The sequence below is a fragment of the Geospiza fortis genome, unplaced genomic scaffold (genome assembly GCF_000277835.1).
Source record: "Geospiza fortis unplaced genomic scaffold, GeoFor_1.0 scaffold138, whole genome shotgun sequence".
Lineage (NCBI taxonomy): Eukaryota > Metazoa > Chordata > Aves > Passeriformes > Thraupidae > Geospiza > Geospiza fortis.
Genome location: NW_005054307.1, coordinates 1,185,952 through 1,201,862, shown reverse-complemented (window position 1 = coordinate 1,201,862; position 15,911 = coordinate 1,185,952). Strand labels below are relative to the sequence as shown.

At 38.2% G+C, this 15,911-nt stretch overlaps 1 protein-coding gene across 1 annotated transcript in view; it reads right to left on the bottom strand.

The window, feature by feature from the left end:
* Positions 1-12,684: 12,684 nt before the first annotated feature.
* SOSTDC1 (sclerostin domain containing 1) overlaps positions 12,685-15,911 on the bottom strand; it is a 3,790-nt gene continuing 563 nt past the window's right edge. The window contains exon 2 of the mRNA XM_005418547.3: positions 12,685-14,003. Coding sequence (XP_005418604.2) covers positions 13,588-14,003 — 416 coding nt within the window. The 3' untranslated portion in view covers positions 12,685-13,587. The remainder of the gene's footprint in view (positions 14,004-15,911) is intronic.

Sequence of the window (15,911 nt, the reverse complement as noted above, 5' to 3'; positions counted from 1 at the left end):
GGGCGCCTGTGTCAGCGGGGGGATAAACCCAGCGCCAGTGGGGCCCAGGGAAAAGCTGACGGGACCTTGGGCCCTGCGGGTTCGCGAGAGCCCGAGAGGCTGGCTGGGTCTTAAGTCATCGAGTCCAATCGTTAACCCAGCGTGGCCGTATTCACTGTTTAACTACATTTCCCAAGTGTTACATCCACACACCTTTGGGACACTTCGAACGGCTGATCGGGACTCTGCTGCTTCCCTGGGCATCCCGTTCTAGTGTCAGCCCTTTCAGTGAAGAATATTTTCTTAATATCCAACATAAACCTCCCCTGGTGCAACTTGAGCCAATTTCCTTTTCTATCCCTCGCTACCCGGGAGAAGAGGCCGATTCCCACCGGAATCCAGCCTCCTTTCAGGCAGTGTAGAGTGACGGGGTCTCCCTCGAGCCTGCTTTTCTCCAGGCTGAGCAGCCCCAGCTCTCTCAGACACTCATCACAGGACTTGTGCTCCAGACCCTTCCCCAGCCTCTTCATCCTTCTTTGGACTCACTCCAGCACCTCAATGTCTTTCTTGAAGTGAAGGGTCCAAAACTGGACACAGCACTCTAGGTGTGGCCTCACCGGTGCCAAGAATAGCAAGACTACCATGCGCTATTTCTGATACAAGCCAACATGCCATTGGCCTCCTTGGCTGCCTGGCTCATCTTCAGCCACTATCAACCAGCACCCACAGGTAAAACTCAGTGATAGTCAAATTCACTGCAAGGATCTGGGATGTTCCAGCTCTTCTCATGGTGTTACTGTAAGCAGTGATGGCTGAGACATGTTTGGGAAATTCCCAGGGCTGATACCCATTAAATGGCAGAGGAGGCAGAGCCTGGTGATCAATTGTCAGGACCTTAGTGAGGTGGCAGGTGCGAGGGCAAGCCAGGAAGCTGAGCCAGTGGGTGCAGGTCAAGGTCAGGGAGGCATCAAACCAGGTGCAGACATAGGAGGCCAACAGTAAAGACTGCTTAAAAGAAGCTCCCAAAGCACAACAAGGAAAGGAGGGTTGAGAAGAGGGCTGCTTCTAGCTTTTTTATAACAGCTTTTACTAGTGGAAGGACTGTGTTTGTATTTGACAAGTTGGACTCCATAACTCAGTCATCCAAGCTTGAAGGTGGGGGTACTCAGTGCCCTGGCCCTTGCCTCTTTGATGTTATTTTAGGAAAAAATTCAGTGTCTTATATGCAGGCTATCCTAAAATGATCAAAGTCTTTAGAGTCTGCAAAATGTCTTTTTATCTTTGAGAAGATAGCTTATTTACAGCTTTTCAGGTTTCTCCTAGTTGTGTTAAGAGGAACCTAAGAAAAACACATACAGAGACCTTTCTGAGGAGTAAGCATGAAAGTTTATGTGCCAGCTGGGCTGCTTTGCCAGTGCCAGCTGTGGACTGGAGTAAAATGATCATATGGGCTTGCAGAGGCATCAAAAGTAGGAGTCATACAATAGGAGTGCAGCGATCCCTCCTAGCAAAGGCAAGACTCCACAGGTATTCTTGGTACCTGCAGTAGCAGGAAAGTCATGCACAGCACAGGCACTTTACATGCTGAAGTGTCAAGCTTTTGGAATGGAGACTTTTCACCAGAGAAGGAATTAGCCAGGAATTGAACTGCCTTCCTCCCAGTGAGTGCTGGCCTCATTGTCTTCACGACAGTTTAGCATGTGGGATTTTTTTTTTAAATCCACTGGTTCAGCAACTATATTAAACTGTTTATGTTCTTTTTTAGCAGGTCTTTTATTTTCTTTTCTTGGAAAGCATTTCACTACCTAATTCCTGACTGATGACATATATTTGTCTGTTGTCTCTTTCAGGACTTCCAAGCTTGAACTGTGAATCAGCATCACTTCATTATTATTAGATGCCCAAAATTAATTTTTCTTCTTAAGCTCTAATATCCACGATCATCTTAGATTCTGATTTTTTCTTGCAGCAGTTCTATACAAATGCGTTCATGGAAGCTTATTCTGCAGCATTCCCATTTTTCTGATTTTTTTTTGGTGTAACATATTCTGAATTCCTGCTTCAGGTCTTCACGTATTTGTTCATAAAAACCACACCTCTTGTTTGCCTTTCTACAAGGAACAAAATAAGTTATTTTTAGTTCCATGGATTCTCACACGGTTCATGAGTTCTGAGGAGTAGGTAAGTAAGACATTCCCAACACCAAAACAGCCTTCAGAACTACTTTCCCCTTCCTCCTTGACATTGTGGTTTTGTATGTCATCACCTATACCCACAATCTGTTGTGCCCAGTACCTTCTTTCTTGTCCAGCCAGTGTTTCCCCACTTCATCTCATTCATTAATATTAATTTCTGTGAAGGAACATGTGCCAATTTTGTTGTGTTCTTGCTCTGAAGTCCATTTCCCTTACTATGATAGGGATATTACACTTGATTAATCCAGAATAAATTATATTTGATGGATGGACTTTGGTGGATACAGGCTTCAGTGTCATCAAATCTGTTGTATATCATGGTAAGATTTTACAATCCAGCCAAAAAGCACTTTGAAGCTGCTTTTGGCTACACTTGAACATGAAATGTTTCTGAAATTCTCATCCTTTCCACAGTCCCTGTGGAGTCAAAAGATTCTTGACTTGTGTTGATAGCCCCTGGTAATTTCTCCAAAAGCCCATCAGATTCTTGGCATCTTGGTTATACTGAACTTGCTACTGCTATTTCTCCTTTTTTTTTCTATTTTCTTAGACAATGACGTGGAAGGAAGAGCATATTTAACATTCTTATATATTTATATTATGTTTTACCATGAATTAAGAAAACTGGAATTTGGGGGCTTACATTTTTTTAATATTTATTTGTTATTAACATGCAGTGAAGCACTTTGTGAATGCAGCAACACTTTGTGAATATATAATTTATCTTTGGTTCCATTCCATTATACATTTTGTATTTAATCAATATAATATTTTAGTTGCTGTGCATATATATGCATGCTCATGCATAAACATTGGAAGTGGATAAAATGTAAATTCACACATATTGGAAGAACAATTTTGCAGGTTTTTTCTGGATAAAAAGGGACAGAGGCAGCATTTACCTCAAAGCAAGTAAAGAGCAGGCTCATCTATCATTTCTGTGCAGGGGTATAACATCTGAAACCACAGTTGTAGTTTGCAATTATGCAGTAAATATGCCAATCATATGTTTGAAAAGAAAAGTGGGGTTTTTTTTTTCCTTTTTTTTTATTGGAGAGAGAAGATATGTACAAATTGGAATCAAATTACAGTAGTGAAATGCACCTGACAATTTGACTGCTGGGGGGAAAAAGATCATCTGTTTCTATGACTGAAATTCATAATAGGGTTTTTAGAGAACATTAAGTTATGGGAGTGGTAGATATCATTCTGAAAGGCTTTTGTGGAAAAAATAGTGAAAGAATAAAATTTCTTAATTTAAAATTGCAGTTGAGTCTTCTGTAGATGGGGTATAGCTGAGAAATTGTCCTTTTTTCAAAACTCTTGAAGCATTTTATTTTTAATGGAGGCAAAATAAGATTAATTTGCCTTTTCCTGAGAAGCAGCAAGGTTCACTAGTGTTTTAAAGAGAAATACATGCAATTGAAGAATATTTTGCAAGTTAAAGTAAATTGTAAAAGCAAAATTACAAAAACCCCACAATATACTGTGGAGGTGCAAGATCTTTTCTAAAAAACAGCATAAAGATAAAAATATTACAAATCCGAGAGCTCTTCTTGAAGCTAACATAGCATCTGTAGCATTCTGAGCAGTTGTGCAGGCTTTTAACCAGAACCTTGTGTTTGCAGGATTGTATTTCACTAATTTTATCCAGATATATAATTTTTTACTTCAGTGGTGGCAAGCCATAAAATGAACATCCAGAGCTGTAAGGAAGGAAGTGGAATGCCAGTTCTCTTTAGACAGTTTTTGTGTTCAAGTAGGATAGTAATCTTGGCTCTCCTGAAGTCACCAATAACTGCCTCAAATCCTAGAAGTCACTGTTTACAGAAACTGACACAGGTTCCTTGCCTATCTAAAGAGATTAGGAAGCCCCCCAATGGATAGAATTTCAGTTTTTATCTTGCATGTCTGTTCCTGTTTGTAGCACTTTGCACAAGATCTCCAAGTCTTAGGCTTCATGGAAAGCATGCTTATTTTTTTCCACATATTTTATTTCAGTTCTGATTGATCACTAGAAAAAATAATCGTGTGCCAATTTATTTTATGCTCTTCACAATTTTCTAGGTGTTGCCTGAGTCTGAGGGCTGATCAGTCCTCCACGTGGTCCTTTTAGACTGACTTACATCTCCACTATTTCAGTCTTTGTTGCACAGCAGCTGCCTTGAAGTATTTGCTCTGTGGTGACAGTGGTTTCCAAGCCAATATAGTGTCATAGGGAACACAGAGCTTGAGGCAGTATAATAGATGGGGCAATGTTGAAAAAGGCAAAAATATTCTCTTTCCAAAGCATATTTAGCACCTTTAGGGAAATCTTATCTAATTTCACATTAGCATGTATTTATATTTGTATTTTTACAAATATGACTGCAAAGGGTAATTTCTTGGTCTAACATTCTTTGATGAAAGATGCTATAGATGTGTGGAATACTTAGATAAAGTGTTGTGCTATTGATTTACTCCTATTGGTATGTGGAACTGAGATCAAAACAGCATGCACAGCAAGGGAGTTACACACATGCATAACTTAAATTATGTGAATGTTGACTATCAAATATCAAAGACTTACATGCCTTATATACAATGTGTGTAGAGCCACCTATAGATCAGATCCCTAAGGGGAATTCTGAGTGCTATTTCTTTCATAGGCAATTCTGCAAAATATATATTTTTAATAGTTGAAGTGTAAATAGAGAATATTAATGCTAGAAATGTAAAGGAAATGTGGCCTTTGAACACAGAGGAGTGTTTTCATGCTTGTGTGTCATTGTAGGTACGTTGAAAAATATGCATTGCATTTCACCTGTTGTGTCCTGTGTGCTTTACATGTGTAAATCCATTTGACATTGTTTTACAAGGTTTTGATAGCTAAATTTCTTCTATGAATACCTGAGACAGAGAGGAAGCATCTTGCTTGTGTGCTGTACAAGTGCTAGAAAAAAATTGACATACACTGATTTTGATGCTTGGCATGTATTTTAAAGCTTCACCCTAAAATGTTATATTTCCCCTGAAGTGTTTATCCATTCTCTATCTGATAATCATCTAGGCCTGTGGGATGAGGAAGGTTATTTCAGGAGCTGGTTAGTATTTTGTGTACACAAAGTAAAAGAATTTAAAGATAAGAGAATTACCCTATAGTATGTAATCCAATAATTCATGAGAGTGAAATTCCCTGACTGCAGGAGAATTTTTGAAATTCAGAAATGTTAAACATTTGAAAAAAGACTGCTACTGCTTTGGGGAGTGCTTTGGCAAGCAGGCAATGAGATGGAGCCCTTGTAATTTTTCATTAGAAATGGCTGACTAGTCTTAGACACTTGGCTCTGGAAGGGTCTTTGTAGGTTGTAGGTGTGTTGGTCACATGCTCAGTAATGCCAGGCTTGGGTGGGCCTATCTCACCTTTAACATCATCATGTGGTGTGCTGTGTATAGGAACTGTGGGTTAGGGTCTTTGGCTGCCACAGTGCCTGGATGGTGACACTAATGAAGACATGCAAGCTGAGGGGTAGAAATCGCTGTGGCTGTTTTCCTCTGTCACTGGCACATAAGAGCCACACCAGCCATTAGGATAGTGCCCTGTCATGTCAGTAAAAAGGGAAATGTTTATTTTTGACAGATGTCCAGTCATGACTGAAGAAACAGTTACCTCTAAGGACAGACTAATGGTAGTTTCCTTTCCCCAAGATGATTCAAAGCAGACAAAGTCTATGAACTGGTTAAGTGGTGTTGAGCCACAGATGTCAAGATGCCAGTGATATAGAATGATGTAATGAAACATTAGAAAATATATAAGACTTGAAGTAAGATTTGGAATAAAGTTGGGATTTTCATGGCTCAGAATCTTTGTTTTAATTTTGATGTGTGTATAATATCATGCTGTGTTTTATTCTTTACCATCTTCTGTGTTATTTCCATGGAATGTTTGTGAAGGAATATAAAACAATTCACCAAACTTTAAGTGACTGAGACAATCAAATAACACCAAGGACAATTTGCAGATTTGTTATTTATATGTATACAAGTTTTACTATTTATTGCTGCACTGAAAGTGTTTTTTCTGCATCCCTTGTCATGTTAATAATGGTCCTTACTTTAAGAATACCAGGAATGTTATTCATTGGCCCTATGTCTAAGAAATATAGGTGAAATCAGTTTGCCAGGGTTCATATAGGAGAGATTCTGTCCATGTCAGTTTTTACTCAGTAACTGAAGACTGGTTCTGACTACTCCATTGGGGACTGAAGTTGCAGCAGGCAAGGCAAGGTACAATCCAACACGAAAACTGGACTTAGTCTTCATTGCCTCTTTATATGGTATACGTTAGATAAAACAATCATGTGCAAGTAGTTCTTTTTCTCCTCTTCTTTTTATTTTTTCAGTGCTACTTCTAACCCTTTTGGTAGTTGGTAAAGGGATGTGCCTTAAATGCAGTCTGCCTTGTGGTGATGTTTGTGAATCATTTTTCTCTTTCCAAACAGTTGCTTTATAGTGAACAAAACATGCAGGATGGTAGTTCCTAAAAACAGTAGTCCTAGTCCTTTGCCTTATCCTTTGCTGACTTTTGCAGTTCTAGCATGAAAATGTCAGATTGGAAAGGGTCAATCCTTTGATCCTGTTCAATTTTTAGAAAGCTCAAGGTTACAGATTTTTCCCAACTGCAGAAATGTGGCTGCCTGTTGTCCAACAATTTATACAGAGACTCAGCTTGTTTAGCATACAGTGCTGAGCAACCATCAAAGGTTAACCATTTTCCAACATACCAATCTAGCTGGATGCAAACCAACTACTTGATGAAAAATGCTCTGTATCCTGCTACTGTTTTTCTGAGTATTGCAGTCCAACTAATTTTATTTTAAAAATTCTTCCTGGAACTCACCTGTGCCAATACCTTTGATTTTTTCATATTTTGTTTTCTTCAGTATTGAATGCTTCAGAAAATGGATTAAGTAATGCATCTTTCTGTGCCTGTGTGTGTGGTGTGTGTATGAAAAGGAATTGTGGGACAGGTAACGTAAATATTGTAAAGAAACGAGCCTGGTCATTTAAACACCATGGGAAAGAGGATTTGATTTTGCTAGAGCCAGAAGTTTCAAAGGGAAGGGCAGAAATGAACAGATTTGCAAGGGACTGCAGTATTTGAGATAAGACTACCACAAAGTACTATGTTCTTAAGATTCAGACAGTGGCCTGAACCGTGTGTCTAATGTGGGCTTTTATGGAAGACTATGCCAAGAAGTATTAAATCAAGCAAACAAAAATGGAAATCCTTAATATTTACCTTATTCTTGGCAAAAGATGTTGCAAACATTTTCTTCTGGAAGAGATGTCAAGATTCATAACTGATTACAAAAAGATAAAAACAAAATATGGGGACAGTAGTTGCATAACACCTAGAAGAGGTTTTATGTGTAACTCGCTAGTGTATTCTTGATGGTCTTGTTTACAGAATCAGATTACTGTAATTTTATACATGTATATGATATTTGATGTATTTTATCTAGGTGGTAAGCAAGATTTTGAGCCAAATTCTTCAACAAGGAAATCCAGGCATGTGGCAGACTGATAGCTTTCTAAGAAACCTGTGCATGAATCTTGTCAGCTTAGGCAGTATTCATTCTCCTCAGAAATAGGAGGCTGTGGTCACTCACCATCAGAAGATATGGACAGTGCAGTGGAATGTACATTTCTGGGAAGATGGCAGATTCTAAAGTCTCCCTGGCTCAGTGTGGAACAGGACAGACACACTGTGCTGTGCATTCTTCCCTTTGCATGGGAAGTGAAGGCACAGAGACAGTCAGACCTGGTTTTCTGCCATATGTATTTAGACTTGACAGTCTGCTACATCCCAGGGGTAGCAATGTTCATGGGCTAGTGGGCTTGGCAATCTGCAGATGGAGTAAGTCTTTTGAAGTCTCATGAAAAGTTGTGAGGACAGAAGAAAATGAAGAACACACAGCATATGCAGTCCTCCACGTGCCATTTTGTTCCTTTATTTTGATCCATCTTCTCTTCTTTCTCCTCTTCTAGACATACTCAGGTTCAGGCATTTCAATATCTGAAAACAGATGCAGTGCAGTGATACAACCAGTTCCCAGGTGCTATAAGCTGTTCTGGCTAGTGTCATAAAAATTGCAATAAAGATGCACAAAAGCAGAATTTCAGCAGGCTTTTTCAATGAAGACAACAAAAATACACCAAAAGCAAGTGTTCCTTGCTAAAACCAAAATTTTTGCAGCTTTGCATTTTAGAAACACTCAGACCTCTGTTCTCCATCCCAAATTAATGGCCATAGGGAGTCTAAGAAGGGTTTCTCCAACCCATCCCAAAGTAAATGAATAAATAAATAAGCAAATAAATAAAATAATAATCTAACAAGCCACAGATGCTTAAACTTGCTTCAGCTGCAATTCAAACAAAGTCTTTGTGCTGCAGAGTGTTTTTGAATGGTCACTCTACTTCTCAGTGGCTGTTCTTGTGGTAGGGCTAGGCAAGTACTTTTCTCCTTAGGCCCTCTCTCAATTCTCCACTGTTTTATGTAAAAGAGTTTTAATGACTGTGCCTGGATAGCTCTTCTTTATCCAACCAAACACCAGACTTCACAGAATAGTTTATGCTTTTATTAAGTTGCTTTACAGCTTCTTCACTAAGTCACTTCTCACTGGGCGCAACAAAACAAATTAAATGTGGAACTCCTAAGCCAAGTCAGCATTGCTTTTCTTCTCAGTAGTCAAAATTAAAAAATAATGCATCCAGATATTCTAAAAAGAGATTTTAAATATTTATGTATCAAAAAGTAAGTGTGCTGTAGTAATGTAATTCAGAACAGCTAAGAGTTTAAACAATGAGACAATTATACGCTATTGTACAACTACTAAAATAGAGCAGGGGACAAGAAATAAACAAAGTGTTCAAAACAAAGTGTTTTGTGATTTAGTATTTTTTACTTAAGCAGATAGTAGTAAAAATCACTTTTTGACAGGAATTGCCATTGCAGTTTAGTAAACAGAACTATATTATCATTTCAGGGGATTTTGATTTAGGCCTCTCTTCTGATAGCTGAATTATTTTATTTTATTTTATTTCATTTTCCATTACATTCAAGAAATACCATATTCCACAATCATCCCTATTAAAGAAGCTGTCCAGATTTTCATTTCTAGTAAGACATCCTCTGTATTTCTTTGTGGTTGCAAAGAAGCATTAAGAAAGCCTGAACTTCAGGTAATGTAACATCACCTCTTTTCACTTTTCATGTCAAACCAAAGGGAGGTAAGAAAATGCCAACTCCCAAAATGGATTTAGAGTCCAGTGTTTCTAAAGATTTCTCTTGGCAATTAGTAGATACTATTTATTTTCAAGGCATGTTGTTCAATAAGCCTTAATTAAAAATTAAGAGTATTTTCTTGTCATGGAAGTACTGAGTAAGGTAGATGTTTGAATATTAACTCAGTGGTAGGCAATATCTCTTGTAAATCACACTTTCCTAGTGTGTCAGTCCACATAACTCACAGAAGGAGTGAGCTGAAAGGCTGGATGTCTTTCAGAAAGATGCATGGACAGGCTTTTTGTTGTGGGGGCGACGTTCAGGCAAAATTAGCAAATCCAGTGACAGAATGTCTGCTTAGCTCATAAATCTCTAGAGAATTTTCAGGTTTAGCCTGGAGTGATGTTTATATGTATGTCAATGAACTTAAAATCAAAGCCCCTTGCCTGGCCTCCGGGAAAGGAAATGCATCATGAGAATAGGATACCTTCCAACTCTAAGGATTCCTTATAATTTTCAACTGAACACCTCCAGGTTAATACTGTAGCAACAAGACTCTCACAGTGGAATGTATTGAACAGTCCTTTCTTGATTAATGTTATACTTCTTCAGGAAGGATATAAAGGTCAAGGTTAGAAGGACTAAAGTGATTTATTAGCAGAAATCTGTTAGGTATTTTGAAGGCTGTTATTCAAATGTCTGCTTTATTTCCAAACAAATGACTGAGCTTGGATTGGGTGATTTTGATTCCAAGGCTGTTGGAAAGGTGAGAGCAGCAGATTTGTTACTATTATTAAATAACTGAATAAATAAACTTGTTAAGGGCCTTTCTAGTCTAGATTGCAAATGTCAGGCCCTTATGACTTCCACAGTTGATAAATGTCTTAATGACACATACTATCTCCCACTGCCTCTAAGAAGTGTGCCTCTGAGTGCCTCCATGCTATCAAAACAATCAGCATCTGGCTAAGTTTGTTTCTAGTAATGTCTAAGAAAAATTGATTTCCACTCATTATAAAACAATTTACCCCTTAGCTGGGAGCAGATTTCATCAACTCAAAAGTAATGAAATAGTGATGGCAGATTAACAGACTATTTCTAATTTATTCACTTTTAGTTTTCTAAAGAAGCAAGTATGAGAAATGATAGAATTATTAGGTTAGCATGTTTGTCTTTCCTTTTTAACTCGGAAGCAAACTTGAGACGTATCTTGTCTAAAATTATTTCAGTTTAAGAAATACTGTTCCACTGAGTCTTTGAGAAACTTTGGCCACTGACCTCCACAAGAACAATGGCCCATATCCTGCCCACTGCAACTTTACATGTTAGACATTCTCCACAAGAAAACAGTTAGATGTACTTGTGTAATGCCTTTTGTCTGGATCCTTGGACAGACCCCTGTGGGTTCACATGTAGCAGGATGAAACAGAAGGCAGACTGTATAGGCCACATTGAAGCATTCAGAGCTACAAGCTGCATCCCAGATTAACATTATTCCTTCAGAAAATTCTACATTAACATATTTCTAGTGCTGCTTTCCTGCAGATCTCTTCCACAAAAGGCCACTCATGGCCAAAGAAGAGACCTTAACTAACTCAGGTGGCACATCAAAATTAAATTGCTGCTGATGGACATAGCTCCTGCTGGTTCCCCTCATGTTCCCTCAAATATGCCAGACTTAGAAATGGGCCCCATGGTCTTTCCATAGCATGTCCAGCAAAATTTCACAAAGTCATTTTAGCAGAAGTGTGTCAGATTATTCCCCTTTGGGTAATTCTGCAAAAAAGGACAATCTAGAAGTTATTATCCCTATTTCTAAATGTAAACTGATACTAAACATGTATTTTGTTCCTACAGACCAACTTCATTGACTGAAGAAGAGTTATGAGCAAGATATGCAGTTTTTTTACCCTTCTTATTTCTGGAAGTTAAACACAGAACAGGTAGAACAGCTTTACTGATTTTTAGTGACTGTTGGCATTGAAATTGGTTATATTTCAATCCATTATCTCAATATTTTGTGTTTTATGATCTTGAATAAGTAGCTGGATAGCAATTTTAAAATAAATAGATGTTTGGCACTTGGAAAAAAAAATTCTGTCATGAAATGATTGAACGAGTTGGAAATGTCTGTTAAAATAATAAAAAGAAAATCTCTATGTCTGCTGAACTGATATGCCCAGCAGCAATGTCATTTCAGTTCTCTCCCTGCTAACTCCTTTATTCATCATCTCTCCTTTTATGCTTAAAAGAAGCACCTTTAAGATCAGAGAATTTAAGAATAAATGGTCTCTGGTCTCATAATTTTGATATTTTCAAAGTCAAAATTGAATTTGAAACAACTAGTTCATTAATGCCATGGGGGTTTTTAACTGTACTACCATGTGGATCACGTAAAATTGAATAAAAAATCTCTCTTTTACATATGGCAAATTTTAAAGTGAATTCTTGAAAGTAACTTTGAGGAAAAATCATTACATTTTGTCAATAAAAATTAGGATTCAGTAAGTCAAGTCAAGCAGCAGCAGTGATTTTCAAACAGTTCTACATTAATGACCAAGATCTCTGCCAAGAACTTCATGGTGAATCTTTTGGCATTAAAATGCAAAATAGGATGAGATAAAAAGAAGGTCAAAGAGAACTTGGGTGAGACCTTATCAGGTAAGATTTTTCATTACTCTCCTCTTGTGTAATTTTTACTTTGGGTGCAAATGGATTGTAAAAGTTAATGATTTAAGAACAGTAGAATCCCATGATGAAATCTTGCCCACAGTGTTTAAATACAGCTTGAAAGATTAAGAACAGGTGATTCATGCACTATGTGTTGAAAAGTAGATTAATTCCTAGTTTTCTGATACATTCTGTAATAATTTATGAATAAAAGTGCAGGACTCCATTGGTTCTATAGAAAAAATGAATGTAATTTATACCATTATACTGACTTGATCATTACTAATGAAAAGAAAAAAAATGGTGGTGTCTCACTAGCTAGTAAAATTTCTCAAATAGACACTTCTTCTGAAATCTAGAGCTTGAGAATTGTTAAATAAGAACCTGACTTGGACCATTAATAAGCACCATCTGTTAAATGGTCATATAAGATTTTTACATTGAGAAAGATTGTTTCATTGTTAAATTTTATGGATAGACTTTTTAAACCAAATAATATTCTCCCTTTTTTTTTTAAGTTTAAGTGTTGTGACTGGTTGAAATGTATGCATTTTCATACAGAGATCCAGACAATACCATTTTTAGCAGTGTTTATTTTTGTAAAAAAAAAAAAGAAACCAATGAATTTGAAAGGAAGTCATCTGTCTTTTGATTGCACACTTTTTAAACAAAAATAATACAAGATGAAGAATGAAAAATACAGGTTGTATGTTGCTATGTCAAAATAACACCTAAGTCTATGAATGTTCAAAATTAAAATATATATACCTAAATGCTAAAATGTCTATTTTACATTATCTACAAAATGTATGTTCTAATCCAGCCCCAAATTATAGGAAAATACTTTGATACATATGAAAAGCTATAAACATAAGGAAATTTTCAAGGGAAATACACATAAAAGCTCATTAAATAATTACAACAACAAATAAATAGTTTGTTCAGCTTTACTTTTTGATTGCTGCCATGCATATTTTAATTTTTGGTATACTGAGATAAGAGAAAGGTGAGCATGCAAAGCACTTTTTTTTAGAATTAATCTGAAAGCAGATACACAGTGTTGTATTTTAAGCTGTTGCCAGAAGATCATAAAACATGATATAAAAGGCAATAGATGTGATAAATGTTCTCAGGAAAACACACAACAAAGCATCATTTTACAAAATTGACTTCAGTGAATACTCTTGGCAAATTTTCTTTTCTTCCATGGCTGGAGAAATTGTAAAAGTTTATAGTGTGGTTTTGGAAGGCTTGTATTATTCCACATCTTGAGCATTTGGAAAATCACCCAAAAAGTCCATATGCTGAGAATGCCCCTTTTGATTTTGGTCAAAGCAATAAGCATGTAGTGTCAACTGAGAACACAGCAATGGCAGACTTGTCTTTAAGCAGTCAGAATGGTAAAGCAAATGGTTACAGGTGAGTTCAATTTTGGCACAAGGAGAGGGAGATGAGAGAGCAGAAGATGTTTGACTTCTAACTTGTACTATGCTTGCTGGATTTACTGGCTCTTTTCCTTTCTTTGTGGTGCTGGATGGGTTTTGCTTGAGAGGTTCCCTCGAAGTTGTGGCTGGACTCATTGTGCTGCCTGGTGTATCGCTTGCACTTGCAGGCTGTGACCACAGTTATTTTGTAGGTTCTTATACTTCCATCCTGGCACTGCAGCTGGATCCTCTGAGTGCGAGTTTTGTCATTGACACATCTCCACTCCTGCGAGCTCCGCCTGCTCCAGTACTTGGTTCCGTAACCTCCTCCAATCCAGTTGGGCAGCAGTGGCAAAGGGAGGCATTCTCCAGCACACACCAGTTCTTTCAGGGGGTTAATGCTGGTGCACTGGCCATCTGAGATGTACTTGGTGGATCTCAGCTCTCGACAGCCAACTTGAACGCGATCTGCAGAATGCACAGAACAAGAAACACTGAGATCAGAATGGAGTGAATTCCTTAACCAGTCATTTTCACATTAACCAGGTATGTTTTACAGAAGTTAAAGCAGGCTGTAATCTTTACAGGACATCTCTTTACTGCTGTGTCCCCCAACACAAGGGCCTCAAGTGCTGATGGTATCTCTGGATAATACCACAGCATAAAGAAATCCCAATGACATGCACTCCAGCAGTTGTGGTAGAAGAGGCAATTTTATTCTCTGTACTTCTTCTCAGGGACATACCTTTTAGAAGAGAAAAAATGCCCCAAGGGAAGAAATGTTTCCTGCCCGTTCTCAGTCTAGGGAATCTGCTCTGTGATGTTTACAATAATTATGTTGGATCATTAGCAAGGGGGAAAACACTGCTTTGGAAACAGTTGAAATGCTTTTAAATTAATTTCAAACAGTGTGTTTCTTCTTGTTCCATTGTTACAGTGGACTGAACTCTCCCATGAACTCTGCGGCTCTGAGCAGACACTGCAGAAGTGGTAACAGCTGAAGTTACCACAGAATGGGGTTCTGCCTATGAAGCTTGAATGATTAGCAGTAACAATTTCAGAGGAGTCCTTTTGCCCTCAAGAGAACACCATCTTTGTAACTGTAGTAGTCTGTATATTATATGTAACATAGAGGATCCTGCAAATTCTCTCAAGCAGCTGACAGAGCCAACATGCAGAACTTCTCACACAGGCATGTTTGTACCCGTCTCTGTGTGCGGCTCTGCGCCCTGCAATAAACACAACTGTTTATTTCAGTAATTATACTTTGAAATAAACGCCCACAGTGTGCTTAATTTTAATAAGCAATCTTTACTGTCTGTGCTCTCCCTCTTTCCGAAGGACAATTACGGCACAGATTCTACACACAATGCAATTAACTAACGCTTTTAAAATAGAAGTAATTACTAGAAACATTTCAGAATGAATCATAAAAGGCTTTGAAGGTACATCTACATATCACAGCTACAGGCTGCTTCTGTTTCTACTTGGATTTTTGGAAGCAAGTTCTAAACTGAGGCACTGCGTTAAGATTGCTTCACCCTGTCCTCTGTGTCTCAGGGTGGGCAGGAAGAGGGGACTGTAAATCTGCAGGCTGATCCCAGGGAATATTGACAGGGCTGCTCTACTGCCTGCTTTGCAGAAAAGATCCAAGCTTGCCTTCCTGCAGCTGCACTCAGGAATGTACCTGGAAGCATCTGGTCACAGATATGAGTTTGTCTTTCCTTCTGTTTTTCTGTCTTCCCCAGCTCAGCTTTTCACCAGTGACAGCTCAGTGACAATGAATACCTACTGGTCTGTCCCAGTAATCTCATAATGATGAGATGTTTCCTGTGCATTAAAACCCTCTAGCATTCATAAAAGCTGACACACCTGGCTTAGCTGAAAGGTATCGGTGTCACTTGTTGCCTTCACTTTCCAGGGATGACTCTATTTTTATCAAGTTGCTGTGGGTGGGTTGGTGTGTGTGTATGTTTCTCTATCTGGATTTCTTTCATTTTAAGGAGGTGTGCAGGGTAGGAAACAGATAAAGTCAGCAGGTTTCCACATTGCCACATATCTGACTTATATACATAAAACTCAGAAGGAAAAGACTGGATATAAAAAAGGCAAGTTAGAGCAGAGATCATAGGTAAATTACGAGCTGATTTGTTTACTTTTGCTGGAGGTGTTAAGCGGGTAAGTGCTACGGCAGGAAGTAAAACTAAACAGCGGGAACAAAATTCAGAGTTTTTTATTGCACTTGAAAAGTAGCCCAGACACCTCCCCTGCCCGCAGTGGGAGGTGAGTCAAAAAAGCGAGCGCTCTGGAAATGCCTCTCTCTCCTTTTTCTTTATCTCGCTTCCCTGCCGGATAGATGCCATAGAACCCGGCATT